At 54.8% G+C, this 26,763-nt stretch overlaps 13 protein-coding genes across 13 annotated transcripts; 6 read left to right on the forward strand and 7 right to left on the reverse strand.

The window, feature by feature from the left end:
* The first annotated feature begins 617 nt into the window (after nucleotides 1–617).
* BDW47DRAFT_113686 (acireductone dioxygenase (Ni2+-requiring)) lies at nucleotides 618–1,543 on the forward strand. Its single transcript, XM_024814477.1, has 3 exons — nucleotides 618–711; nucleotides 814–1,185; nucleotides 1,281–1,543. The coding sequence occupies exons 1-3, from the start codon at nucleotides 682–684 to the stop codon at nucleotides 1,416–1,418; spliced, it is 540 nt and encodes a 179-aa protein (XP_024667571.1). The 5' UTR covers nucleotides 618–681; the 3' UTR covers nucleotides 1,419–1,543.
* A 97-nt stretch (nucleotides 1,544–1,640) lies between these two features.
* mmm1 (ERMES complex subunit MMM1) lies at nucleotides 1,641–3,296 on the reverse strand (the record flags this gene model as incomplete). Its single annotated transcript, XM_024818215.1, has 3 exons — nucleotides 3,217–3,296; nucleotides 3,127–3,157; nucleotides 1,641–3,063 (listed from the first exon to the last, which is right to left on the reverse strand). Exons 1-3 carry the CDS (start codon nucleotides 3,233–3,235, stop codon nucleotides 1,641–1,643), a joined length of 1,473 nt encoding a protein of 490 aa, XP_024667572.1. The 5' UTR covers nucleotides 3,236–3,296.
* Nucleotides 3,297–3,435: 139 nt separating this feature from the next.
* Nucleotides 3,436–4,608, forward strand: BDW47DRAFT_113688 (DUF1183 domain protein). The gene has a single exon (XM_024814478.1). The coding sequence runs from the start codon at nucleotides 3,558–3,560 to the stop codon at nucleotides 4,503–4,505; it is 948 nt and encodes a 315-aa protein (XP_024667573.1). The 5' UTR covers nucleotides 3,436–3,557; the 3' UTR covers nucleotides 4,506–4,608.
* Nucleotides 4,609–4,635: 27 nt separating this feature from the next.
* Nucleotides 4,636–6,726, reverse strand: BDW47DRAFT_91187 (transcription factor TFIIIB subunit BDP1). The gene is made up of 2 exons (XM_024820202.1): nucleotides 6,650–6,726; nucleotides 4,636–6,580 (listed from the first exon to the last, which is right to left on the reverse strand). Exons 1-2 carry the CDS (start codon nucleotides 6,675–6,677, stop codon nucleotides 4,809–4,811), a joined length of 1,800 nt encoding a protein of 599 aa, XP_024667574.1. The 5' UTR covers nucleotides 6,678–6,726; the 3' UTR covers nucleotides 4,636–4,808.
* Nucleotides 6,727–7,371: 645 nt separating this feature from the next.
* BDW47DRAFT_91202 (E3 ubiquitin-protein ligase BRE1) lies at nucleotides 7,372–9,944 on the forward strand. The gene is made up of 6 exons (XM_024820203.1): nucleotides 7,372–7,399; nucleotides 7,489–7,690; nucleotides 7,775–7,823; nucleotides 7,875–8,428; nucleotides 8,494–9,567; nucleotides 9,633–9,944. Exons 2-6 carry the CDS (start codon nucleotides 7,577–7,579, stop codon nucleotides 9,804–9,806), a joined length of 1,965 nt encoding a protein of 654 aa, XP_024667575.1. The 5' UTR covers nucleotides 7,372–7,399; nucleotides 7,489–7,576; the 3' UTR covers nucleotides 9,807–9,944.
* A 518-nt stretch (nucleotides 9,945–10,462) lies between these two features.
* BDW47DRAFT_113692 (urease accessory protein UreF) lies at nucleotides 10,463–11,584 on the reverse strand. Its single transcript, XM_024814479.1, has 2 exons — nucleotides 11,372–11,584; nucleotides 10,463–11,293 (listed from the first exon to the last, which is right to left on the reverse strand). Exons 1-2 carry the CDS (start codon nucleotides 11,508–11,510, stop codon nucleotides 10,506–10,508), a joined length of 927 nt encoding a protein of 308 aa, XP_024667576.1. The 5' UTR covers nucleotides 11,511–11,584; the 3' UTR covers nucleotides 10,463–10,505.
* A 384-nt stretch (nucleotides 11,585–11,968) lies between these two features.
* Nucleotides 11,969–14,096, forward strand: BDW47DRAFT_121091 (protein kinase COQ8; the record flags this gene model as incomplete). The annotated part of the gene is made up of 3 exons (XM_024815577.1): nucleotides 11,969–12,589; nucleotides 12,647–12,929; nucleotides 12,985–14,096. 3 exons carry the CDS (start codon nucleotides 11,969–11,971, stop codon nucleotides 14,094–14,096), a joined length of 2,016 nt encoding a protein of 671 aa, XP_024667577.1.
* Nucleotides 14,097–14,732: 636 nt separating this feature from the next.
* Nucleotides 14,733–16,337, reverse strand: BDW47DRAFT_91224 (alpha-mannosyltransferase). Its single transcript, XM_024820204.1, has one exon. The coding sequence runs from the start codon at nucleotides 16,251–16,253 to the stop codon at nucleotides 14,766–14,768; it is 1,488 nt and encodes a 495-aa protein (XP_024667578.1). The 5' UTR covers nucleotides 16,254–16,337; the 3' UTR covers nucleotides 14,733–14,765.
* Nucleotides 16,338–16,722: 385 nt separating this feature from the next.
* Nucleotides 16,723–17,798, reverse strand: BDW47DRAFT_91226 (uncharacterized protein). The gene is made up of 2 exons (XM_024820205.1): nucleotides 17,465–17,798; nucleotides 16,723–17,393 (listed from the first exon to the last, which is right to left on the reverse strand). The coding sequence occupies exons 1-2, from the start codon at nucleotides 17,672–17,674 to the stop codon at nucleotides 17,055–17,057; spliced, it is 549 nt and encodes a 182-aa protein (XP_024667579.1). The 5' UTR covers nucleotides 17,675–17,798; the 3' UTR covers nucleotides 16,723–17,054.
* Nucleotides 17,799–17,950: 152 nt separating this feature from the next.
* Nucleotides 17,951–19,896, forward strand: BDW47DRAFT_91231 (putative Snf1 kinase complex beta-subunit Gal83). The gene is made up of 3 exons (XM_024820207.1): nucleotides 17,951–19,007; nucleotides 19,073–19,682; nucleotides 19,754–19,896. Exons 1-3 carry the CDS (start codon nucleotides 18,265–18,267, stop codon nucleotides 19,799–19,801), a joined length of 1,401 nt encoding a protein of 466 aa, XP_024667580.1. The 5' UTR covers nucleotides 17,951–18,264; the 3' UTR covers nucleotides 19,802–19,896.
* A 313-nt stretch (nucleotides 19,897–20,209) lies between these two features.
* On the reverse strand, nucleotides 20,210–21,818 carry kae1 (O-sialoglycoprotein endopeptidase). The gene is made up of 2 exons (XM_024820206.1): nucleotides 21,415–21,818; nucleotides 20,210–21,335 (listed from the first exon to the last, which is right to left on the reverse strand). The coding sequence occupies exons 1-2, from the start codon at nucleotides 21,764–21,766 to the stop codon at nucleotides 20,581–20,583; spliced, it is 1,107 nt and encodes a 368-aa protein (XP_024667581.1). The 5' UTR covers nucleotides 21,767–21,818; the 3' UTR covers nucleotides 20,210–20,580.
* A 244-nt stretch (nucleotides 21,819–22,062) lies between these two features.
* On the forward strand, nucleotides 22,063–24,053 carry BDW47DRAFT_91235 (ribosomal lysine N-methyltransferase). Its single transcript, XM_024820208.1, has 4 exons — nucleotides 22,063–22,411; nucleotides 22,523–23,112; nucleotides 23,178–23,405; nucleotides 23,461–24,053. Exons 1-4 carry the CDS (start codon nucleotides 22,261–22,263, stop codon nucleotides 23,947–23,949), a joined length of 1,458 nt encoding a protein of 485 aa, XP_024667582.1. The 5' UTR covers nucleotides 22,063–22,260; the 3' UTR covers nucleotides 23,950–24,053.
* Nucleotides 24,054–24,417: 364 nt separating this feature from the next.
* BDW47DRAFT_91272 (enhancer of polycomb-like protein 1) lies at nucleotides 24,418–26,760 on the reverse strand. Its single transcript, XM_024820209.1, has 4 exons — nucleotides 26,272–26,760; nucleotides 25,642–26,124; nucleotides 25,288–25,584; nucleotides 24,418–25,236 (listed from the first exon to the last, which is right to left on the reverse strand). Exons 1-4 carry the CDS (start codon nucleotides 26,428–26,430, stop codon nucleotides 24,442–24,444), a joined length of 1,734 nt encoding a protein of 577 aa, XP_024667583.1. The 5' UTR covers nucleotides 26,431–26,760; the 3' UTR covers nucleotides 24,418–24,441.
* Nucleotides 26,761–26,763: the final 3 nt, after the last annotated feature.

A 26,763-nucleotide genomic window follows, 5' to 3' on the forward strand; every position in this document is an offset into this window, starting at 1 on the left:
CCGCTCAGCCGTACTTAAGCCACACGCCGGCCGGTTAGTAGTATGGTGGGTGACCACATGCGAATCCCGGCTGTTGTATGTTTTCTTCTTTTTTGCTTGCTATTTTTTTTTTTTTCCTTCTTATTTTATTTTATTTTATTTTTTAAAACACCATACTAACCCGTCTAGATACCTCGTTGCAGGAACAACCATCTGGTCGGGCCTGAGCTATGTCTTCTCCAACAACGCCGTCAAAATCCTGTCTAAGGAAGAGATACAACGACGCATCGCCAAGGCCGCCGCGAAGAAGTAGTCGTTCTAACTGTATAGTATGTAATTGCATTGTATAGACTCACCATAGGTGGATTGAATTGAAGAACTCATTATACACTACTCCGTACCTACTCTATAATCGCCACCTATTATTAGATGATAGAATATCTGAAGTCTATACCTTCTCCGTAGAAAAGCAGACATCTACTGTTAATTATACACATCCCACCTATCTTAAAAGGCGTGTTATACTTATAGTTATGTGCTGGATAATATCAGCTGAGTAATCTTGTCGCAATCGGTGCAATCGGTGACCAATGGCGGGGCTGGTTTTTCTCACCCCGCAGCATCATCGCGACTTTATACAGCATCCCACCTACAACTCTCACCACATCAAATATAGAACCCAACAAGACATCATCTTTCAAAATGAAGGCCTACTGGTACGACAACAAGCCGGTAAGTCCACCCTCTTCCCGAAACCAACTCCCAACCCACCCCCTCCCCCTCTCCAATCACAGACTCAAATCAATCAACTAACAACAGAATAAATAACAAAAGGGCGACCAACGCCTCCCCCACGACTCCAACCGCCCGGTAACAGAAGCCTACCTCTCCTCCATCGGCGTCTTCTACCGCCACTGCCCCACGATCGACATGGTCGACGCGCTGGCCGCCGAACGCGGCTACAAGAACCGCGACGAGGTGACCGTGTCCCCCACGACGATGGGCGAGGCCTACGAGGACAAGGTGAAGATGTTCTTCGCGGAGCATCTGCATGAGGACGAGGAGATCCGCTATATCCGCGACGGGCAGGGATACTTTGATGTGAGGGGGAAGGAGGATGAGTGGGTGCGGATTTTGCTGAAGAGGGATGATTTGATTGTTTTGCCGGCGGGCATTTATCATCGGTTTACGACTGATGATCAGAATGTTGGTTCCCTCTTCCCCGTTTCTCTAGCACTTTTGGGGCGATTGCGATGTGCTGGTTGGATGATTTATGGTTGATGGTTGCTGATGATATACAGTACGTCAAAGCTATGCGTCTCTTCCAGGAAGAGCCCAAGTGGACGCCGCTCAACCGTAGCGGTGACGTCGATGTTAACCCCCATCGCAAGACGTATGTCGAGACTCTTGGGAATGCCCCTGTGGCTGCTGCGCAGTAGACCCGGGTCGGATCTTCGAAAGATAAGATAGGAATAGAACCACATATATTTTGTGGTGTCGTTAGTCAATTGCATGAATGAATCTATGATCTGTATATACCAAGGCTTTGATTATGATATCCTTCCGCTTTTGTTTTCTACATTATCTATTTGATTCTTTCTTAAACCTCATATAGGCGTCGTATGTGGGGGAACTGTTTTGATCCCTGATCATAAGTACAATCACACACCTGGTGTCCCCCCGGGCAGAGAACCCGGAACGTGGAATTGGTCGCTTAAGCCTCCCCCGCTCTGTTCTCGGACCATGCTGGAACTGCGCAGTTCCCCCGGCTCGGCGTTGTAGCTGCTGGTCCGCGACATTGCGTCGAACGGCGGCCGACCGCCTAGTCCGCCCCGGAACCGTAGTCCCTCCGGCTGCTGGTCCAGCATGTCGCCGTGCGGGTGATTCTCGCCCATGTCGGTGGACATCGCCGTTCGGGAGGCTGCGTTGGAGCCGGTTTCGGAGTCTTCGCCGGTGCGGACGCCTGTGCGGCCCATCCGCGGCCAGAGATCGGGCAGCCCGACTACTTGCACCCGGGGCTCGACCACTCGCTCCTCGAACCAGGCGTGCACGCGAGCTTCGACGAGCTGTGCTACTTTGGGCACGTCCTGGAGTCGGCTGCGGGAGCCAATCAGTGACCGTACTGAGAGATCAAGTCGATAATCTGGGAGGAAGGAGAACGCGACGTTGCTCTTGGGCGTGCGTTTCGGAGGACTCCCGTCGGAACTTCCTGGCCGGTCACCTGAGTTGTTAGGCCCCTGCGACCAAGACCCTGCCGCTGACTCGGCAGTCGGCGGAAACGGGGCCGGAGAGGGCCCATGGAAGGGCGGGGTGGAGGCCGGGACGAGGGAGATGCACAGCGTGCCTGAGAAACGGACGACGGAGACCGAGAGTGCAACGGGGAGAATAGCGGAGTTCGGTTTGGGGTAGTTCAATAATAACGACGTTTCGACTGAGATCGAGAGGTTGTCGTCGCTGAGATCGACGTCCATCAACGCCTGGAGCCGTCCTCCGTCCGAGTTGGGATCGTCGACGGCAAGAATGCGACAGTTACTGAAGATCGGGAATTCCTCGCCAATCGAGATATCCGTGACCGAGATCTTGTCGATGAAGGAAGGCTTCTTTTCTGAATTGTTCAACGCTGCTGTCAAAGAGCTCAGGATGGAAGCGGAGGGGTCGTCTTTGAGAAGGTACGCCGTCTGTCGGTACTGGGCAATTGTCTGCGCGATCAGGACATTGAACCAGTCCAAGGATTCCGGCTGATGGGACGAATGATGGATGCGATGTCGGCCATGTTTCAAGGCCTGGTTGGGTGGAATCGCGCTGTAGTAGGTTTTGCGGAGGATGGATTGGGTGTTGGTCGACGATGACGGAACGGGACGGAGGACATTTGAGGTCGACGGCTTCTCCCTCAGAGATCGAGGCCCCGTCTCATTCTCCTTGACGTTGTATATCGAATTCGAGCGTCGGTAGGTGGCAGCACGCTGGGACAGTCCCCGAGAAGGATGCGGAGGAGCTTCGCCGAATATGAAGAACTTGATGAAGGCGCCGATCAACAGCACCACGGAGAGCTGTCCAAGAAGGAAACCCTGGGTGAACGACAAGCTACACCGTCCGTTAGCCATCCAGACACCACGCGCAAGTTCCTAAACCCGTTCGGACACGTACGAGGATTGACCCGAGATGGGTACGGGTTCATCTGTGGAGTTCATCCCGATCAGTCGCCGACCACGATGGGGATAGGGAGGGGATTCATACTTTGTTGCTGAAACGCCATTGTCAGCCAGTGTAAGATTCGGAATGATAATTGCCCATTGCCGCTCCAGTAGGCAGACAGGGAGATCAGACCTGGGTTGTGACTGAGAGTTGGAGTGGGAGGAAGAAAGATGAATTTATTCTTCGGATGATCGATGATTTATCAGATCGACCGCCCGCGGCTAAACCGAACAGGAACATCACCTTCAGCTTGCTTCCTTTCTTCCACCTCACCTTAACAAGGAGAAGAAATCCAGACTTCTCTTTACCTTCTCGTCAACGGAAAATGCCTATTTGCCTCACTTACACTAGCTGAATCTACGCACACTAACCAACCAGTCACAATGAATCCCCTCGCCCTCCTACAACTTCTCCTCTCCCTCTCCCTCATAACACCCACCCTCGCCTCCAGCCGATCCACCCAACGCCCCCCTGGCAAAAATGCCATCCTCCTATCAACAGTCCAATCCCTAACCCTCCGCGCAAATCGACAAACCAGCTCCCGGCGCGTCTCGCCCATCCCCCAGCTCAAATGCACAGGCCCCTCCAAACGCCTCTGCGACATGTACCCGATTGACGTCATGCGCTGCAACAACGAAGGCTACGACTATGACGAGGAAGACATTCAGTGGACTTGCACCGCCGATCTCCCCCCGGAGCTGAAGCTAGGCGCTACCGATGTCATCTGCGAGGGCTACCGCGACGCAGACGACCCGTGGGTGCTCAAGGGCTCCTGCGGCGTCGAGTACCGCATGCTGTTGACTGAGCTGGGCGAGAAGCGGTTTGGCCCTGTGCGCGAGGATGAGCGGCTTTGGAAGGGTGCCGGTCCGCGCGGCGTGTTGGCTGTCTTGGGGGATCTGATCTTTTTCGGGTTCATGGCTGCGGTTTTCGTGCTGATATTGTGGCCGATGGTGCGGCAGTGCTTTGGGTTGAGGGGCGGGGGACCGCCTGGTCGGTTTGGTCGGGGTTGGGGTGGCGGTGGCTGGGGAGGCGACGATGGAGGAGACGGCGGTCCTTATCCTGGACAGCCGCCGCCGCCGTATAGCAGCTGTGTCGGGGACGATGGGTTTGCGTCGACGAGGAATGGGCAGGGCTGGAGGCCTGGGTTCTGGACGGGCGCGTTGGGTGGGGCGGCGGCTGGGTATCAGATGGGGAGGAGAAGCAATTCGTCGAGCTCTTCGTTTGGAAGTAGGCGGGCTGGGAGGGATGATCCGGGCGAGGGTAGTTCGCGATCATCGAGGTTTTCTACCCCGACTACTAGCACTGGGTTTGGGTCGACGAGGCGCCGGTGATCAAGACCTAGGGACCTAGGCTGGGTTATCAGACTGCATTGCGTGGATTGTACATTTGGAACAGCATGCTCATCGAAATAGCAAGTAGATCTGCAAAGCGATCATAACAATTCATTATAGTTAACGATAAAAAAGTACCCAGACCGGACTCCAGACCGGCTTAGCCCCTCAATTGTATACATCAGAAACGCTCTCAACGCCGTACATACCCAGTCATAGATAGAGGAAACAGAAAAAAGACAGACCACCACCCTGATGGATATAAAATGGAATTTCAACGTCAAAAAGACGAAGACACATAACTCAAGGAAAGTCATCAATCGAACCCAGAACCTCCTCGGTTCCGCCCCCGGCATTCTTCGCAGACTGCCTTTTGAGGCCCCGCTTGTTCTTGGCTGTGTTGCCTTTACTGTCGACACCGTTGGCATCGCCCATGCCATCCGGATTGCGGAGAAGCTCTTCCTGCGCCTGTTTTTCCTTGGCGTGCTGGGCTTCGATCTGTCTTTTCTCCTCGTCGAGCTCCTGCTGGATGACCTTGGGGTCGTCGTAGACTGTGTTGGTCATCTCGGAGTAGGTCGTGATGTCGATGGTCTCGCTGGGGCCTAACAGGGTGTCTTTGATGCGGCCCGGATCGCGGCGCTCTTCGCTGTTGAATTTCAGCTTGATCTGCCGTCGTGATCGCCCCGGGAATAGCTTGCTGATCATCATGAAGTCCGTGCCAAAGATGCGCAGGCCGCGGTAGAAGAGATCTGTTAGTTCTTCGTCCCATGACTCTGTCTTCGAGCGCTTTCCGTAGGTCGCTTGGTTGATTCTCCGCGTGAGGGAGTTCTCCACCACGTCCTCGAGCTCCCCTCCGTTCCGCGCGGCGTCCGCGTGGCGATCGACTTGTAGAGATGCTGTGTCGAGCACGATTTCCCCGTTCACGATGCGCATGACCGGTCCGGCTTGTGACTTGCTGTCGAGCCCCAAGTCGTTCTCGGCTGCTGGAGTTGGGTCGTCTTTCTCCGGTCGCGCCGGGGTTTGCTCGGTACTGTTGTCTTCTTGCTGCGCCTTTTGCTTGCGCTCCAGCTCGGCGAGTTCCATGTTGCGCAATTCCACCTCGCGCTTGGACTTCTTGCCCGTCCGGAGGTCCTTGCAGAGCTCTGACATTTTGACCACTGCAGGTGCAATCTCCACCTGTTCGGCGTCCTCGGGAGTCGGCTCGCGCGTCTTCTGCGCCCGAGGTTTCCTCGGCTTCTTCGGGGTGGCTGTACCATCGCCGGTATTCTGGGTCGATTTTCGAGCTCTTGATTTGGTGGCCGTCTTTCGAGTTTTACTGGCGGCCGGCTCCTTCACTATAGGATCTTCTGTCGTCTCTGCAACCGACTGGGTCTGCGTCGGTGGGGGTGTGGCCAAGGGCACGCCGTTCTCTAGCGGTTGGATTTCCGCATCCTCCACCGATGGTTCTACCGATCTCCTGGGGCGCTTTGAGGGACGAATCTCCGTTGCGGGTGTGGCGGATGGCTCGGGCTCTGGTACGGGTTCGGGCGCGGAAACGGACTCAGGACGCTGATCATGGTAAACGGTAACCGGAGTTTCTGTTCTTGTCTCTGAAAGCTCGGGCAACCCCTCTATCGAAGGGATTGGCGCGGTATCGGCTGGTACGCTCTGTGATGGTGGGATGGTGGTCTGTGACTGCGGGACGATGGTCTGCGACGGCGGAGGAGTAACACCTGCCACTATCGGCACCGGTTCCGTGACAGAGGCCTTCCGTTTAGGCCGAGGGATCGGAATGGCCGTCGTAGAAGGCTGTTGCGTGACATGTGGGCTGTGGGTGATGGCGGGCTCGGGGGTGGGATGTTCGACGGGTATAGAAGGCTCAACGGTAGTCGTCGGGGGCGTCGGTTCCGGGGTCGCGGTCTCAACCGTAGGCTGCGGCGTAGGCTGAGGCGTCGGTTGTGGTGTCGGTCGAGAAGTATGCGACGCCGATGGTTGCGATGCGACACTGGCTTTTCGCTGGGACGGGGGGGCAGAAGTCGCTCCCGCAGCGGCGCGGCGCACCGGCGCCTTTGGAGCAAACTTCTTCCCCGACTTATCTGTAGGCACATCGGGTCAGCGGCCAATCCTTTGACCAAAGCAAGAGAGAGAAGCGACAAGAAACATACTGATGGCAGAGCTAGAGAAGGATTTCATTCTCGCAGCATAACATGGCTGTCGGAAGAAGAGGGGACCATGGATGCGCTGAAACAGCGAGTGGAAAAGGTGGGATGGAGATCCTCAGGCTCGACGGCAGAAAAAGGCCGAAAATGGCCTAGTTCCTCAGGCAGCAGGTGGATTCGGTCACGTGGGAGGCGGCCTTGACGGGCTGAGTCAGCAGCCAGGCAAGAACGCCAAGAAACGACTGGACGAGCCAGAAGTTCAAGGCCGAAAATCCTCCTGCTTATCTCAACTTCCATCCCTCTTCCCTCTTCACTCTCTCGCTCTTCTCTCCCTCGCTTTTTCTCCATCGCCAACCCACTCCCCCTCTACTTACCCCCCTTCTTCCCACTCCCACACCCTCTTAATTCGAAGAGAATCACCGCTCATTCCCCATCTTCTCGCTGTCCTTCTTTGTTTCCTCTTATTGAATCACGATCGGACCCTGCGGTGGCATCTACTTTCCGGTTCTGTCGCTGCTTGGTGGGGAACGGCCTCTCCTTTTGTAACTTATGCCTTTCTAGCCACTGATGCCGGCCGCCGAACCCACGTCCGTCGCGTCTTCCGAGTCTGATTTCGTCAAGATGGAAGACCGGAAGAGAGGCGCCACCTACGATCACAATGACTCGGCTCCCCCCTTGAAGAAACAGGCCACTTCGGTCAACGGCGGGGGGAAGCCTCACCCCGATGCTGATATGCCCTGGAAGGATGATTTGGAGGTGAGTCTCACTCCTCTCTAGTAGTCGATATGGGAATCGATTCATCCAACGAGGTCCCCTCTTGGTCGGATCTAATCTCGAAATTCTAGATGCGCTGCGTCGTTGGAATCCTGACGATCCCTCATGCTGACTTGCCTCCCTTGATAGCGATTCCAGAAGGATGCGATTTGGCGCCAGATGCAGGAATACAAACGTGAAAAATCGTCCTTGGAAGCCAAGGTGAAAGAGATGTCCAAAGCGACGGCCTATCACAACGACCATCTTCGGATAATCGATGCGTGGTATCAACAAGTAGGTTACCCTGCAATCTATCTTTCTCTTCATTCTCTTTCCATGTGTGACATGTGTGAAGTCCAAATCTAACGCCTAACGTAGATGATTGACGAAATAAAAATTCTCATGGGAACCCCCGGAAATACCCAAGGTATGTCGCAGGAAATAGTCCTTGGAGGAACGAGCTTAACCGATTTGGTAGACGTCCCATCTTTCCAGAGTTCGCTGATCTTCGATGAATCCGAGAAGTTTGAGAAACATCTAAAATCCCGCTCAGAGGGCATCCGTCACATTGTCTCCGGCTTTCTCGCCAACGCAGCAAAGGCGTCCCCCGACGTGTCCGACTTACAAAGCCAACTCGCCAAGAAATTGTCGGAAGAGAAATCCACCATCGCGGAGCTCGAAAAGGCTTTGTCTGAAAAGCAGCAACTCGAGGAGAGTTTGGAAGAGGCCTCGTTACGCTACATGGTAGCGGAAAAGAAACTGGACCGTGCGCGCAGCTTGACCGCCGCCAAGTTGGAAAAGCAGTACATCTTCGGCGCGCAGCGACCAGGGGGCGACAGCGCATCGGGGCAACGCGAACGAGAGGATCAGGCCGGTTCGAATGGCGCCACGCCTGGCGTTGAACGCAGCCCCGAGTCGGAGGAGGCGTACCATAGACTCGCAGCCGTTTCAGAGAAGCAGAAGGAGCATCTGCAGAAGCTAGAGGCGGAGAACACCAGTTTATTGGGTCAGATTACGGATTTGAATATCAAGGTGGGTCGCCATCAGGCGTTCAACTACTCCCCACTACGGAGACGGGGCTAACCTTAACTCGCCAGCACTCGAAATTGACGGATGACGATTATGCGCACACGGACTTGTTCAAGTACTTGAAATCTCAGTATGAGGATGTCGTGAAACGGATCAACCATCTAGAGGCGACCAACGTGCAGCTTCGGGAAGAGTCGGCCAAATTACGATCGGAACGAACCGCATACCGCAACCGGGTGGACGAAGAGACGCAAGCTGCTATTGCTGAAAAGGAAGCGCAGTTGATGCGCGCGGAGAATGATCTAGCACGCATACGAAACGCCCGCGACGAATTATTGGCCGACCAGCAAATGCGAAAAGCCGCTCAGGAACAAGAAAGGACGGCCACCACCAAGGTCCAGGATTTGGCGGAGGCCGGGAAAGCCCAGATTGCTTCGATGGAATCTGAGGTGGAACGACTACGGTTGCAACTCGACAGCGCCAAGGCCGCGCAACCGGCGCTTGACGACACGCCAGTTGAAGAGTTACGGACCAAATACCAGACCCTGGAACGCCAATACTCCATGCTCAATACGGAATTATCGTCGATGCAAACCGCCTGCAAAAAATACTCTTCGTTAGCATCGCAGAAGGTGACGGACTTCGGCGCATTGGAGGAGAAGGTCGCGCGGCTCGTGGCCGAAAAATCAAAGGCCGACCAGAAGTATTTTGCAGCGATGAAAAGCAAGGAGGCGCGGGAGATGGAGGTGCGCACCCTGCGGATGCAGAATTCCAAGAGCTCGGACATCATCGCCCAGTTGAAGGAGGCCGAGGGGGCCACTCGTTCTCTGCTGGCCAACATGGAGAAGCAAGTGAGCGAGACGAAGGAGGCACTCAACTCGATGATGAGTAAACACTACGCCGCGCAACAACAGATCACCGAGAACGGCATCGTCATGGACGGATTACGGGGTCAGATCACAGAACTGAAGACCGTCGCCAAGTCGAAAGATTCCACTCTCGCGAGCACATCGAGTGCGTGTCGTCAAGCGGAGACGGAGGTCGAAGCCTTGAAGGCAACGCTCGCCGATACCAAGAAGAGCTTGGAGAATTGGAAGAACAAAAGTCTTGGCAATTCGTCCTCCGAGTACGAAATGTTGAGGGTAAGCACACGCCCCGTTCTGGACTCTTACCCACCATATGAGCTCGTGCTAACTAAAGAGAAAAGACTCTTGCCCTTTGTACAGTTTGTCGCCGGAATTTCAAGAACACTGCAATCAAGACCTGCGGTCACGTCTTCTGCAAGGACTGTGTGGGCGAACGTCTCAAGTCCCGATCCCGCAAGTGTCCCAACTGCAACCGGTCCTTTGGGAATAACGACTACATGCACGTTACTCTGTGATCGAGGATGCACCCTTTCTCGATCTCATCTCACCTACCCTTCTTGTACTATAGCCTTTTTTCTTCTTTCTTTCGCCCTTTGTTCCTTTCTACCCTCCTATTGCCTCTTACTCCATTTTATTCTCGTCCCTTGACTTACGCCTTTTATTATCCCTTTATTTTTCCCCTTCTTTTTTTTTCTTTCTCTTTTTTGATCCTCGTTTTGTGTCCCCTAAATCACGGAAAAGGTTTACGGTGCGGTGTTTCAGTCGCGTACGGTTTTAGCTGGATAGGATATCAAAGGGGCCGGCGTTCCGATTTTGAATCTTTCGTTTCCCCCGGCAAAACGATTGCCTTTGCATATTGGCCAGATAATTGCGGATCTCTGGTCCTCGGGTTCTTTGTTTTCTTCTTTCTTCCCCCCATTCTCTTTCTTTGACTGTTCGTTTCCTTCTGTCCCGTCGTACAGGGAGGTTTTCTGGATACCCACATCAGTGTTCGCATGTCAGCTGGGTGGGTTCGCAAGGCGTGCATTGCGATGTATGTAGGATTACTTTGGGAAACGGCATGGGAGAGATGCAACGAGTTTGTTTGATGACGGTTTGGCAGCGCTAGCTACGAATCGAAATGAACTCCATTTGGAATGAATGGCTCTCACCAGCAATTTTCTGCTAGGGCAAAAAAAAAAGAAAAAAAAACACAAACCTATCTAATTGATGCATTACGAATTAAATATTCTACTATACAAAAGCTCGTGCCGCCCGACCCACAGATCCAATGGCGGCACCACCTGCCCGGCATCCTCCACAGCCGTCTCCCACTCCCGACCGATCCGCTCCGCGATCATATCCTGCAATTCCTTGCTCGCCAGCACGCGTTGCGCCTGGTAGGGCCCCATGACAGACGCGCGCACAGCAGCACTAAGCACCGCCTTGGCGTGATTCAACATAAACACATACGCCGTCTGGCGGATATCCACCCCCATAGCAACACAGACGACGCCCCACAGCGGCGCAAAGTGGCCCTTAGGCCCCAACTGATCGGCGCGATCAAAGCCGGACTTGAGCGCGTCCGAGAGCCGCTCGACGCTGGCGGCCGCCGCGACGGCCGAGGATGAGGATGACGGGCCGGCCGAGAGCGGGTCCGCGGCGTAGGTAGTGCGGAAGGCCCGCTCCCATACGCCGATCAGGGCGCGGCCTTGCGCGATGCTGGCGCGCTGGGCGACGACGCAGGGTGTTGATGCGTCGAGGTCGTTGTCGAGGGATTCGAGGGCTGAGGGGTCGCGGTGGGCGGCTAGGACGTATGGGATTGAAGTGCTTGCCATGGAGGCGATTGAGAGGCTTAGGAAGCGGTGGAAGGAGGTGGTGGGGGTGGTGCCCGGTGGGAGAGGCTTGTTGTGGGCTAGGTAGGACTCTAGACCGCTGGAGTAGGCGAAGGAGCCTAGGGGGAGGGCGGTGTCGGAGAGGAGGAGGAGCGCGTGGGTGGGGTCTAATGGGGTGGGAATGGGATCTGTGTGCTGGTTAGCGTTGGATTCATTCTGGATGCCTGGTATCTTGGTAGGTGGTGCTTGCTGTGGTATATACATACCGTGGGGTATAGGGCTGGGTTTGGGGCCATCGTTGGGTGTAGTAGAGGTCAACGCTAGACGGGACTTGGCGTCTCGCAAGCGAGACTCGAGATCGTGGATCTCATTCTCCAGAACTTGTACACTATTCTTGTTGATCATCAGGCATTATCCACTTGGGAAATCGAGTAGTGAGAAGGGTTGAGTGGTGAGAAAGAAGGAGAGGAAGAGGAAGAAAAGAGAGGGAAGAAGGTCTTATCTATGACTACATCATGATTGTTTGTTTGCCGATAAAGAACCGGAGTTGGCCGGCGGTGGGGCGGTGGGTCCCGGCAGAAAACACCGCCGGATCGCCCGATGGCCGATTCGCTGCAGCAAAAGCTTCAACTTTGGAGAGTCTTACGTTCGCTATGTGTGCGCTCTAGAGTCTGTTCTCTAGGGACTGTCTGTGCAATTATATTACAATGTCGGGTAAGCGCTTACTAGACGCTATCCAATTGCTCAATGCCACCACCTCCATCGCCTCCAAGCACCTGGCTTTGCGCCAGCGACAGCTCGATGTCTTCACTCGGACCTCCTCCCTGACCAAGGGCATTCAGAGTCAGACTGAGGGTCTGATTATGACCGCACGGGCCGCAGCCGCCCTTGCTCGACGCTTCGACGAACCTGATGTCCCCGATCACGCGCCCAAACCCCAGCACCCGTCTCCCGCCCCGACTGTGGCTCCTTCGCACGCCGCATCCCTCTCCCCCGACGAGGCCAAACATTCTCAACGACGAGCCGAGGCTCAGATCCCCGCGTCTGTGACGGAACACAGTGGAGGTGAGGAGGGCAAGGTAGGGGTCAGCCCGCAGCAGGATGTGTTCTATCGGCCTTCGGCGGAGTCCAGTACCCACTTGTCTGGGCTCCCCAGAGTCAAAGTGCCTAAATCCGCGAGCGACGTGCAAGTGAGCGCCAAGGATGGGATCAATGCAGATGTGTTTCACACCTCGGCGTCTACTAAGGATGCCCCAACGGAGAGTACATCGTCGCCTGAAGAACAGGGGGAGATTCCGGACGAAGTGATGAGCCAGGTTTTCCACAGTCCCAGGGTGGCTAGGGTGCTTTCGCAAAAGGCAGCTACGGACGGGTTCAACCCGTATAAGTTGGCGGCTCAAAAGAATGCTCCGTCTCGTGTGGATCGTGAGACGGAGAAGGTGGATAGTGTCGCGGCGGATCAACCAGCGTCGCCGATTCTCACTGTACGTACCATCGGCGCCGCTCAATCAAAGGGTACAAAGCATTGACGTCCACTATAGGAAACCCCGAGCATCGTGGCGGATGTGAAGAATGATGACGCCTATCAGATGACCGAATCCCGGGTGCCCTCCTCGCGTCTTGGCAGGTTATGGCAGTACAGTGGTCTGGCCACCTCGATGGCTCTGGGAGCCATGGGCGAGGGCTTCCGCAGGGCTACAGGCAGCCACGATGACAACGCTGGGTCTGTCATGTTCAGTGCGGGGAACATGGAGCGTCTCGTGGCCAAGCTCTCCAAGATGCGTGGGGCAGCCCTGAAACTGGGCCAGATGCTGAGCTTCCAAGGTTCGTAGACAGTCCAGATAGGTGTCACGTATTGCAACTGCTAACAGCGGCACAGACTCCAAGATGCTCCCCGACTCCATCCAGCAGGTCCTCCAACGAGTGCAGGACCGGGCAGACTACATGCCGGCCTCGCAACGCGATAAGGTCCTCGCAGACAACCTCGGCCCCAACTGGCGCGACCTCTATTCCTCCTTCGACGACGTCCCAATGGCAGCCGCCTCCATCGGCCAGGTCCATGGCGCCGTACTCAAGAAGACCGGACAGCGCGTCGCCGTCAAAGTCCAGTACCCCGGCGTCGCAGACTCCATCGACTCCGACCTCAACAACCTCTCCATCCTCCTCACCGCCTCCCGCCTCCTCCCCCGCGGCCTCTACCTCGACAAGACCATCGCCAACGCGCGCACCGAACTCGCCTGGGAATGCGACTACCTCCGCGAAGCCCAAGGCGCCAACCGCTTCCGCGCCCTCCTCCACGACGACCCCACCTTCCTCGTCCCCGAAATCATCGCCGAAGCCTCGGGCAAACAAGTCCTCACCATGCAACGCGTCGACGGCGTCGCCGTCACCAAAGTCCAAAACATGACCCAGGCCCAGCGCGACTGGATCGGCACGCACATCCTACGCCTCTGCCTCCGCGAGATCATCGAATTCCAATACATGCAGACAGACCCCAACTGGACCAACTTCCTCTACAACGCCGACACCAACCGCCTCGAGCTCCTCGACTTCGGCGCCTCCCGCGAGTTCCCCCGCGCCTTCATCTCCAAATACGTCAGCACCCTCCTCGCCGCCTCCCGCGGCGACCGCCAAACCTGCCAGCGCCTCTCCATCGAGCTGGGCTACCTGACCGGCCACGAATCCCCCGCCATGGTCGACGCCCACGTCACCTCCATCGTCACCCTCGCTGAGCCCTACATGGCCTCGTCCCCCGACGTCTACGACTTCAGCAACCAGACTATCACCGACCGCGTCCGCGACCTCATCCCCGTTATGATCCGCGAGCGTCTCGCCCCGCCCCCCGAGGAAACGTATAGTCTGCATCGGAAGCTGAGCGGTGCTTTCTTGCTGTGCGCGAGGCTGGGGAGTCGCGTGCGCTGTAAGGACTTGTTCAATGAGGCTGTTCGGAAGGCGGAGAAGAGCGGTATGGTTCTTGAGACGCCTTTGTAGGTAGGTAGGTACCTACCTACCTACTTACCTACCTAGGGAGGGTACCTGAAGTGGGCGTAATGGTTCCCATATGTATTACTATAGTTAGTGGTTACAGCCGGCATTTTCAACTCTTTGTATATTAGAGACTATGTGTACAACGAGCATTTGGTTAGCATAGAGCAATTGCAATGAATAAGATCTTTAATAAATAATAAATTTATGATTCAATGGTTGAGGGAGTAGGTGGGTATCTATCTATCGATAGGGGCGGCGGTGTAGTAGGTAGACGGTAGGTAGGTAGGTAGTAGTCCAACTCAAGAGACAACACACATCATGCACGTCCACTGTAGGTGCATCCATAACAATGTATGTGTTATATATCAACTGACGTGGCGTCCCACGCCAGCACAGACCGAACATGGACTGCACCGTTCGCTAAGCGCGATGCAGCGGCTTCCCCCAGGTCATGAGATGGACGTCACAGCGCAGCTTGTCCAGCAGCTTTGCAGGATGCGATCCAACTCGGCAAGATGGATCATCCGTTATTCATCTATTGGTTATGGGATTACCGGCGAGAGAATATGCAGGATATTTCCAAAGCTCGGGTGGGAGAAAGGGTGACGGGAGGCCGGAGCGATCTGTGAAGTAGGACCAAAAAGAATCGATTGTAATATCGCTCTCGAGACTCTACTTGGCGCGCTTATCTGCGAAGACGGCATTCCAATACTTCCGGGTCGTCTTCGAGATTCCCTTCTTGCCACGCCACGACTCGAACTTGTCTTCGAGCTCGGTGGCCGTCCAGAGGATTTCCCGCCAAAAGGCCTTCTCGATGTCCGAGCCAAACTGGCCGATGACGTCTTCGGGGATCGTCCACGCGCGCGTGTAGCTGCCGTCGTCGGCGAAGGTCGGCGTGACGTCTTGATCGTCGAAGACTGTCGCCGGGTTGAACTTGGGGTAGTTGGCGTGGATGAAGAAGGCCTTCGGGGAGGGCGCCTTGGAGCCGCGCACACGCCACTGTCCGTTGCGGGTCAGCGCAAAGTCCTCGGTGGGGTCGAACTGGACCATCGCGGAGCCGGCCATGCCGCCCTTGGTGCGGTGGCCGATTGCGCAGATGGGCTCCGAGACTTGGTAGTATGGCTCTCCGAGCGCCAACGCGGCCGCCACGAAGGTTTCCTTGTCGCCCTCCCCGGATGCGCCTTGCGACAGTAGGGGATAGTAGTAGTCGGGGCCCCAGAAGTTGTAGTACGTGCTCAGGAGTAGGGTCTTCTGATGCGTCTTCTTTGAGAGAAGGAGTTCGCCGGATTCGCTCGACTGTCGGATATCCTGGACTGGGTTCGGTTGGCCTACGATGTCGTGATAGTACCGGGAGATGGTGGTCGCCCAGAAGTCCGGCCACGTGACCATGTGACTGGATTTGAAGGGTTCGTGGGTGAAGAGGTCATCGGGGGGTAACAGGGGAAATGCGTCGGCGTCGAGGAAGAGGATCTCCTCGAACGAGGAGAACATCATGGCAAACAATTTGAACTGATACTTGTGGATTTCTGCTTCCATCGGGACAGCGTCGAGAATGTGCGACAGGACCACGCACCGCGCGTTCAAGGAGGGAAGAACCACGTCGCAGATGTAGCCCTCGTACTCCTCGTCGTCCGCGAGGAACACCTCCATCGGCATCTCCGAGCCGGTCCTTCGTAGCATTCGAAGGGAGATGACCAAGACCGGGAGGTAGGCCCCCCCTGCGGTCGAGACCAAGCCCCTCGTGTTTGGCGTGTATTGTAACTGGGGTGGACTCGACGTGATGTCCTTGACAAACCCCGCGTGGGCTAACTTCATATTTTCCACATCATCCGGCAGCATGTCCAGCACATGGGGACGAAAATCCGGTTTAGCCTGCTCGAATCGAATCGACGGGGCCTTGTCCAACCGGAGTGGAGGTTCGGCTTTCGGTCCATATTTGATGAGGAGGTGCTGGAACCGGCGCCAGAAAGCGATGTGACCTTCGAGGGCGTGGGAGGCATCTGCTTGTTGAAGGGGTCCGCCGGTTGAGCCCGGGGGCGCCGGGCGCGTTTGAGCTACCCAAGCCGTTTGTTCTCGCCTTGAGATAAACAACCCCACGCAAACCAAGCAGAGAAGAGCCAGAAGCACTCGCCCGCGCAAATATGATCGAGGGAGGACCATTTCGCCGAGCCTTATTGTTCACACGCGACCGAGAAAGGAGGAATGAAAGTCCTGCCACGTCCCTTGTAATCCAACATCTAGCGCTGATTACCACCAACAAGCTTTCCAGAAGCCCGAAACGTCTGCCGGAAACCGTCGGTCGAGGCTGCGATGCGCCACTGGGATTTACCTAGGTAGAATAAAGCATCCGACTCATCAGAGGTGAGGCACGCGAGGCATTCGGTAGGAAGGACGGTGGACGAGAGAGAAGGGATCAATCCACCGGGATGGGAGGGTAAAAATGGAAGAAAGCGCAGAGGAAATGATTTCCAGAAAATCAAAGATTAAAAGGACAACAGACAAAGGGCGGAGGCTTCGTCTGACCCACATACCTACCGATTAAATCATGCTTGGGACCTTTCCCAAGGAGTCAATAAGGATTGATGATCCTTCTTGGCCAAGGCTGGCCGGGTCCACTCGGACCACATAACTTTATCCAGAGCGTTAGTCAACAATGGCCTTTTTCATTCTTCCCTTTCTCTGGACAATCCGATTATGCGAGGTCGGATGGGGAAATGGAACCGCAAAACAAACATCAGACAACAATCGTCGTCGTCATAGTTGATAAAATTAGAGTTGGTCCACCAGCAAAGTAACCAGGATTCCGTGCTTGACCGATCAGAAACACTGGATATGCAGGGGTTCGTGCATATCTCAGGTTGATTAAGCACGCCCACCTGGTTAATCGGGTCGTCCTACCAGAGTACCGGTCTTATCTATCCAACACAGAAACAAGCACCATGCCCATGGCCATAGTCCGGGTCATCCCAGCTCTTCATCTGAATATTCACTACTGTCCTCCTCCAAAATCGTCGAAGCTTGTAGCCCAGCTTGTCGGGTCCCTCTTGGCGCTTTCTTCCCGTCCCGTCTCCTCCACTGATCCCGGGGAAGAAAGAGTGGCGCATTGACGAGGCCGGCCTGCCGGACCTGGTGACCCGGGAGAGCCTTGCTGTCCGAGGGACCGGTGGGCGGGGCAGATGGTGTCCAAAGCGCTCCCATCGCGTGACCCAACAGGTTAACCACGGTGGAGCTGGAGTAATACACGATGAAACCAGCCCCAATTCCCATCACGATAGCCACCCCCAGGTAGATTAGGATTGACTGCACGAGACATCAGCAAATCTCCTCTTCATATATACTTCATATGGCGCCACGGCTCGTATCCCTCGTACCTCGAATTTGGCCAGGATCCTTAGGGGGAGGAGGATCAGGCTTAAGATCGAATTGCCCAGATACAGAAGCGGTGTAACCAGCACCGTGCCCAGGACCTTGACCAGGACCTTGACCAATAGCTGCAAAAGAAGGTATGCAGCAGTGATGATGTAAACCGATGGATACACGATGCAGGACAGGGCTGTCGCAACCGCTGTCATCCACGCCATTGTTTGAGATAGGGGTCAATGGCAGAGGACAGATGACCTATATTCTTTACCCTTGAAAAGTCGTCATTATTCGAATTCGGTTACAAACAGTTGATCTGGCGAAGAGAATGCAAGTGGGTGAAAGTGCAGATAAAGGAGCGATGTATAGAAGTAACTGGATGTACTGTCCCTAACTAGAGGGTGGTCGGGCTGACTGACTAAGCCCTAAGCCCTAGTCAGCCAACTCTCATCGACATCATCCTTTCTTCCTCTCTCGTTGCTTCTCAACTTCATCCCGTCTCCCGGTCGAGAATCCCATTATCATCGCATCTTTTTACCGATTGATTGACTTGGAAAAGCTCAATTCCCTGTTCGGTCACTTCTTTCCGGTCTCGATTCTGACGTTCTGATGCTGGCACGTTCTGCATAATTTCCTCCCCTCTCCTCTCCCCCTCTCTCTCCCTCCCGCCTGGATCGCATCTTCTCCCTTCGTTCTCCCTCTCTCTTACTTGTATCTTTTTTTCTCTTCGCATCTTCCCCTTTTTCTTCTTATTTTCTTCTCTCTTTCTCCTACGTTTCCTCCCGCCTCGGGAAACATTCTTTGATCTCAGATGGGAAACAATCCATCCAAGGGCCCGGTCGGAGATGCCCACTCGATCCCGGGTTCCGCAGCCACATCAACCACCTCCGCTGGTGACAGGAGAGTTGACCGCCGCCCATCACTCAATGCGACCTCAGGGACCAACAAAGCGACCACCCTAGACCCGTCGGCATCCAAGGAGACTGCGACCGGACATCCCGCCCATGAAAACCAAGCAACCGCCCAGCAACTTCTCCAATCCAGCAATGTCGGCGATCCATCTCCGCGTCAAGTAAACGAACCGAAGCGGACAGGACAACCCCCCCACGAACCGCCCTCCCTTGATCCATCCACCCCTGTCGAAGTCCCGGTTTCTCGTTCCGCCCCGAAACAGGACCCCTACCCCTCCATAGACCCGTCGGCCCCGCCTCCCAATACCTATTACAATACGTCCACCCATCTCCAGCGGCCGCCGCGGTTACCGCTACCCATTGGCGATGCTACTGCGACTCCCGGGTCGCCCATTCTCGGACCGGAGGACTCCTTGAACTCGGCACCCTCCGACCAACTGCTGGACGAGAGAGCCGGCCCACAGGCCTCCGGTCAACGCCCGACGATCGATGAGGAAGAAACGCTGGACGAGCTGGAGCCGTACACCACAAGTGGTGTCGGGCGGGCGGTGCCGACCACAATCGAATGGACTGCACCCGGCGATAAGGTCTACGTCACCGGGACCTTTGTCAACTGGGAGAAGAAATATCGATTGCATAGAAGGTATGCGTGCGACCCAGTCGCGACTTCTTCCATTCGCAGTGGTCGCTAATGATCCTGATCTCTAGTGAACAAAACCCCCGCATCATGTCCGCGACCCTGAATCTTCGGCCGGGGACGCATCATCTGAAGTTCATCGTGGACGGGCAGATGTGCGCCGCGGACACTCTTCCCACCGCCGTGGACTTTACAAACCACCTGGTCAACTACATCGAAATCAGTGCCGACGACAGCAGTCGCACACGAAGCGGGAGCGACAGGACCTCTCGGAGCCGAGCCCCGCCTGGCGTTCACCCGCCCCACGTTCTTCCCGACGCCTCGGGGAGCGACCAGGTCCGGTCCGCGGTGGAAGAGCAGTCCGACAAAGAAGAACCGGAAGAGATCCTGCTAGGAGACTTCCGCTGCATTGTCCCGCAATTTCTGGTGGATTTGGACAAAGAGGAAGATAGCGAGGAAACGCCGGAGTACAAGCAGGCGGTCAACGTCATTGGCGATGCGCCTACGCCGCCAAGTCTGCCGCTCTTCCTGGGCAAGTCCATCCTCAACGGCACCACCCCGATGAAGGATGATAGCAGCGTCTTGAACTACCCCAACCACACGGTTTTGAACCATCTCGCCACGAGTAGTATCAAGAACGGTGTTCTCGCCACGAGTGTAACGACCCGGTACAAGCGCAAGGTATGTCAATCACTTCCCATCTTGCTTTTCTTTCTGTATTTTTAGAATTTTGCTGATGTCCCCGCGACCAGTATGTAACCACGATACTGTACAAACCCACCGCGCACATTACAGGATAAATCGCATGTGTGGAGGTGCCGTTGCAACAGCCCTCCTCACACATTGAACATATCACTTCATCCTCAGCCGGACGTCCTCGAACATCAGCACGGTCTGCTCTCACCACCAATCTCCACAGTCTTGCGGGGATAGGTTCGATCCCCAATGCAGAGCCTTCCTTCACAAACTTTCTTCCCGATGTTATCACGATCATAGATCGCTCGTACAGACAGGCGTCAAGCATGACATACTCTGGCCTTTGCAACCACTCGTCTGCGGACGACTGGATGGCATCGTATCGTTCAGAGGATCTTCTACATTCATAAACTCATTATTATTTGTTTGGAGTTGGGGTGGAGCCCCCTTAGCGACAAGACTTGCGTGTTTCTTTTCTCTTTCTTTGTGGTTGAACATGCTTTCTGCCTTTATATCATATCATCCACGTTATGGCCATAATAAGCCCTTGCTATGTTCATAGCCCCATTGTGCTCTTGCGTCGCTGTCAAGTGCTTGGCCCTTGAAGCTTGACGGATTGGCAAGGTTGTGGACTTTCTTCGGCATTGCGGCCCCGCTTAGTTTTCACATGCGAGGGGTCACATCTCGAACTGGAGATCATTGCCATTGTCGTCCACAATAGACCGGGATACATCAGCCCAATCGACGGCGTAGCATCCAGATACAGTTCTCATGAGGTACTCATAGACGCAAATAATGTGAACAATAAGCAAATCTAACGTTCAATGGGTATGTCACCACACGCTCAATCAATTAATCAATCATCAACCAACCAACCAACCAATCAATCGCGCCACTTGACAAAAACATCATCCGTCCGGAACCGCTGCGTACAAGTAGACTCCTTCAGCGGCGTCCGGAACCCCGTCTTGTAAGCCAAGAGGCCCGCCTGCGCAATCATAATCCCATTGTCGATGCAGAACCGCTCATCCGTCGCATGGACACTCCCGCCCCGGTCCCGAGCCATGATCCCCATCATCTCCTGCAGCCGCTCATTACAGCCCACACCACCCACAATCAGCACCTCCGTCGAGCCGACGTGCGCCATCGCGCGCTCCGTCGTCTCCACTAGCATCGAGAAGATCGTCTCCTGGAGAGAGAAGCACAAGTCTGCGCGGGTGGGTTTGGCTGTGATACCGCCGTTGCTATTCCCATTCCCAGTCTTCCCCGCCGTCGCTTCCGCTGCATCCCCGGCAATGTCTTCCTCCTTCCCGCCCAAACCATACGTCGCCGCCAGGCCGTCAATAGCAGCCAATATCCCCGAAAACGAACAATCCATGCCCTTCACGGTGTACGGCAGCTCCACCAGCTGCGTGCCTTTTTTGGCGAGCTGCTCGATGTTGTACCCCGGGGCCGGGTCATTGGAGATGTGCAGGGTGCGCGCGAACCGGTCCAGACAGTTGCCGACGGCGATGTCAAGGGTTTCACCGAAGATGCGGTACCGTTGGGAGCTGTAGGCGATGACTTGGGTGTTGCCTCCGGAGACGTAGAGGACGACGGGATTGGTGGAGCCGGTGATTAGTCTGCCCATTTCGATATCTTTATAGAACAAAAAAAACAGCGTCAGCGGTGAGTCGAGCGAGCGCTATGCGACAGGAAGTGGAGGGTGGTTACATACGTCCCACACAATGGTTCACCCCGACTAATTCCTTGCCCCAGAGTAGGCTCAACATGCGCGCTGCGACGGCCACGCTCTGCAGGGGAGCTCCCATGCCGGGCCCCTTGGTATAACAGATACAGTCCACGTCTTGGACAGACAGGCGGGCTTCTTTGAGCGCTTTCCGCACCAGCTTCACGACCCATGACCGATGATGGCGCGCTGTGTCTTTGGGTAGGAACCCTTCGCCTGGTGGGGAGACATATGTGTGACGGATGTTGGCTAGGACCTGCGGGGTGCTGCCGTCGTTGGGATGCGACATGATGCCCACGCCAAGCTTGTTGGCTGAGCCTTCTAGACCGATGGCAATCATGGTGCTGTAGATAGAGATAGTAATAGAGGAAGAAAAGTCAATTCAATTATAGATAGGTATTCCATTCACAAGAAGGTAGGTAGGGTGAGGGGCAATGAGGGTCAACAGGGCGGTGTTTTTTTTCTGCCCTCTTTATCAGCGGGCGTTATCGAACCATTGATTGGTTGCGCTCCCGCTGGGTTTGGAGGCGGCAAATCCGCCGCAGCGTTTATCCGAGTGTATACACCAGTCAGTTAGTAGCAGCAGTTGCTCTCTACTATGCTATTTTCCCCTCCCACACATCTTCGTCTTTCCCTCTTCCTCTCCCCACCCATCCTTCTGTCTTTTTTTCTCTCTAAAAGAATTTTCGGATTTTGCAGTTCTTGCTAGAGATACTCCTCTTCTTTTTTTTCCCTTTCCCCTTTTCTTCCCCCCCCTCACACCTCTTCCCTGTGGTATCCCCGTTAGTATCTTCTTGGTGTGACGAAACCCACACCCTTTTCGTTTATTGCACAATGTCTCCCACAACCCACTCCCCAACCCATGAGGACTTTCAGCGGCAGACGGATGATTTTATGACCTGGCTCGCGGGCAGGTCGGGCGTAAAGATCCACCCCAAAATTCGTGTGCAAGATCTGAGGTTCCAAGCTGCCGGGCGAGGTGTTGGTATGTGGTCCTCCAGACAGGGATTTTACCCCGTCAAACTCTGAACCTTCTTCGATATCTTTCGTGTCCATGGTTTTCATTCTCTGATACAAATTCTTCCTTTCCATCCAGTGGCTCAGTCCGATATTGCCGAAGGTGAAGAACTTTTTACCATCCCACCCGAGTCTGTTCTGTCGGCTCGGACCTCCACACTGAAGGATCTGCTCTCCCACGATCTCAACGAATTCGGCCCATGGCTTTCTCTCATCCTCGTCATGATCTACGAGTACCTCCGTGGTGAACAGTCTGCCTGGAAACCGTATTTCAACGTGCTCCCGCAGAATTTCGACACCCTGATGTTCTGGTCCCCAGCAGAGCTCCAAGAGCTCCAGGGCAGTGCAATTGTGGGCAAGATTGGAAAGCAGAGCGCAGAGGAAATGATCCTGGAGACCATTGCTCCGGTAATTCGAGAAAACCCTACTCTCTTCCCGCCTGTCGATGGTCTGGCCTCGTACGATGGCGAGGCGGGCACCCGGGCCCTCCTGAACATCGCCCATACTATGGGTTCTATCATCATGGCGTATGCCTTCGACATCGAGAATCCGGAGGATGAAGACGAGCAGGATGCTGAAGATGGATATATGACCGATGAGGAGGAAGGTCAGTCCAAAGGCATGGTCCCGCTGGCCGATATGTTGAACGCCGATGCAGACCGGAACAATGTGGGTTTTGTTAATTCAATCTTTCCCCTTTCCGGTACTTCAAGCTGACCTGATTATTCTCCCAGGCTCGCCTGTTCCAAGAAGACGGCTTGTTGATCATGAAAGCCATCAAACCCATCAAGCAAGGTGATGAAATTTTCAACGACTACGGCGAGCTTCCTCGGGTAGATCTCCTGAGACGCTACGGTTATGTGACGGACAACTACGCCCCCTACGACGTGGCCGAGTTATCACTGAAGCATATCTGCCAAGCAGCCGGTCTTGAAAATGCTGATATTGAAAGCCAACCTCGAGTATGTCTATCGATACCGCCCATTGGCTACCCTTTCTATACTAACGCATGCTTAGCTCCAATTCCTTGAGGAAATGGAGGTCCTCGATGATGGCTATGTTATCCCAAGAATCTCCGGGGATGATTCATTGACAGACATCCTGCCGGTCGAGCTCATCTTGCTGCTCAAGACCCTGACCTTGCCGTCAGATCAGTTCAAAAAGCACCAGTCGAAAAACAAGCTCCCGAAGCCATCCCTCGACCAGGAAGAATCTGCCATTCTGGCGAAAACCATCCAGCTGGAGAGCGCGCAGTACGGAACAACGATCGAACAAGATCATGACATTCTATCCCGCTTGATCCAATCGGAGGCCTCTTCCCCGCTGGACGAATCATCCCGGCGTCAGAAAATGGCGGTGCAGGTTCGCATCGGCGAGAAGGAAATCCTGCAGAGCCTTTTCTCCTTGCTGGGCTCGTCTACAGACGGCAAGGGATCGACTGCATCCAAGCGGTCTGCAGCAGGCGATAGCGAGCAGTCGAGAAACCCCAAAATTCAGAAGACCTGATTCTCGAACCAGTCCATCTCCATTGGATTGCCGAATTTATAAGAAACAAAAGTTCAAGAAAAGTGGATTTCTCTCGTTATCTCGCATTAAAATATTGTTTGTTTTTCTTTTCGTTGCTGATCTCGTCGCTTCACTATCCATACAAGTCTATCGACCGTCGCGCTGATAAAACAAATACTATGTACACTAACATCGCAAGAACGAGGTGATGATCCCGTCTGCGACATTCTCCCAGACTGCGCTTTTTTTTTTCCGGCTCGTCCCGGTTTTGAAAGCTTCCCGGCATTCAAATAAGCAAAGAACGACACCACGTCGGCGCCGGACGCGACATAGAAGGCAAAAAACCCTTCCGCATCACTCATGGCGCAGAAATAAAATACAAGGGGTTGGCAAAATCGCAATAAACGCCTGTCAGATGCAAAGACATATCGGTGTGGCAGATTAATAAGTGTTTGGTAGGCAAAGAGGGGAGAGAAGAAACGAAAGCCCAGCTCAAGTCTCAGCGGTTGGGGCAATGGCTCCAGGCCCAGGATTTGACCCCATCGTTGGCCCCGTGGTGGGAGCTTGGTTATTGGTGTTGGCTGACTGTTCAGCTTGTGCTCGTCGCTGAGCTTGGGCCTGGGCCGCCTGCGCCTGCGCATGGGCTTGAGCTGCAGCTGCAGCTTGTTCTCGAGCTTTGGCTGCCATGATGGCTCGGTGCTGCATGATTTGAATGTCATACTGATCCCGGTCGAACTCAATTTCCTCGTCGGAATCCTCCTGGTCGAACTTGAATCGATCGGCCTTCAGTGGGTCCATATCCACTCTACAGCGCGAAGCCAGGTTGCGACGGTCGATCCATAAACGGCCGCCCCGCCCAATCCGCCTTCGGAACGACGGGAGTTTGCTAGTCTCGTCGTCCAGGTCCATGGCATGGGAGGCCAGCTTATCTCGCAATGCGATGGCACCCAAGACATCCGGAGAAGTGTCCATCATGTTCTCAGATGAATCTGACGACGGAGGTGTCGGCAATTGGGTTGTGATCGCTGGGCGGAATGCCGCCTCGAACGACTTTTCAGGCGGCGGCGACAGTGGTGCTCTTGTGAAGTCCACGTAACCCTCGTTCCACTTGACATGCTTTGCGATGTTTTGCTTGATGTCGCGCAGAATCTCGTTCTCCTTCTCCGCCTGCACATCCTCCAGCAACTGCAAGTCGTCTGAAGTCTGGGTACCAGCCTTGGGCGGCATACGAAGTTGCGGGGCAGCTGGTCGTTGCACCGCTGGGGCCTCTGTGGGCTTCTTCTTCGGCTGCTTCCGAGTTAGTATCTGAGAATGAATACGGAGACGAGTGGTGCTTACCTTCTGGTTGATGAGATCCTCGTCGTCGTCCTTGATGTTGAGTTTCCTCTTCATCTCCTTGACTTCGGATCGCTGCAGGAAGACTTGCCGCTCAATCGCAAACATCTCCTTCCTGGCCGACTCGCGCTGGCGCACAAGCCCGACTAGCTTCCGAGCATCCTCCAGCTCCTTTCGAAGCCTTCGGAGTTTATCGGCGCTTTGAGCATCCCGACCCCGAGTCTTGCGGATCTGACGAACCTCACGTCTACGGAAGCAGACATATGGATCTGAGTCGTCGGTTTCTTGGCCCGTTTCAAACTGCGCATTTGTCAGAATGATGCGGTCTTTCCTTTCATACTTCAACACATGACTCACCTTGAGATGTGGTAGCAGGGATTGGTTGTTATTGCTCATCCTCCTTGACTTCCAGTGCTCATATATGTCCTTGGCAAACCGCTTTACGCTGTCCTCTACGGCGGCATCCATCGAATCTTGCATCTCCTGGAAGCTTAACACAGGAGGACTATCTACGGCCGCAAACGGCTGCTTGGCCTGCGCCGTCTCTTCGAAGAAGTTCATCACCTCTTCAAATTGGTCCTCGGTGCAGCGGCTGGAGGGGCCCCGCTTTTGGTTCATGATCTTGAAGAAGACATCATCCTCCTCCGTCATATTGTACGGACAGGAGCAACAGTCCTCGACCGTGGAGGAGAAGCGGATGTACGTCGCAGGCTGCGAAAAAGTCGGGGGGTAGAGTTCGTCATATTGCAGATTGCTGATGACGGTCTCCGGGGTCGGGATGTGAGCTTCATTTACTTTTCCCTGGGCAGCTGCATTTATGGCCGCCTGAAGATGAAATTCCTGTAGAGCAGCTGATCAGTAGGGGTTGGTTGGGGGTGGTCTGGCCGGGGTGCGAAATTTTCACGATGGGGTGATGTTCGGGATGATATCACGTGACGGATACAGGGATGGGCCTGAGGCTTTTGGGGGGGGTGGATAGGAACTTACCGATTCCTCCGCCTTCTCCACGCCGGTCTCAACCTGTTGCAGGGCATTTTGGACCTCGTCCTCAATGATATCAATGTCCTGCTCTCTGACTATCGGGATCGAGGCCTTGGAGGTGAGCTTTTTTGGGCGCGTCCTCCCCATTCCCCCGTACCGAGTCATCCGAACTTTGGGGCACGGAAAGGGGCAATAACCATGGGCAAGGGGGAACGAAATTAGTATCAGACGATAGGTCAGAACCAGTAGATTCACGTAGTCGTAAATTCGTGATGGAAAATGATGAGTGGGTGGGTGATAATGACGGCTGAAATCTCGTCACAACAGCGCTGGCGGATGGGTTGACGTTGCAATGCCGCCCGGGCGTGGCCTGTTTTGGACCAGCGCACGGCCTCAGGGGTTCGCTTGCCTGTCCGTTTCCGGTTAGTGCGGGGCTGGCCGATATCAAATCGCTCCCGTTGGCATGTTCGCCCTTCCAAGCTCATATCTACCTGATAC

The sequence above is a fragment of the Aspergillus candidus genome (genome assembly GCF_002847045.1).
Source record: "Aspergillus candidus strain CBS 102.13 unplaced genomic scaffold BDW47scaffold_86, whole genome shotgun sequence".
NCBI classification, from domain to species: Eukaryota; Fungi; Ascomycota; class Eurotiomycetes; order Eurotiales; family Aspergillaceae; genus Aspergillus; species Aspergillus candidus.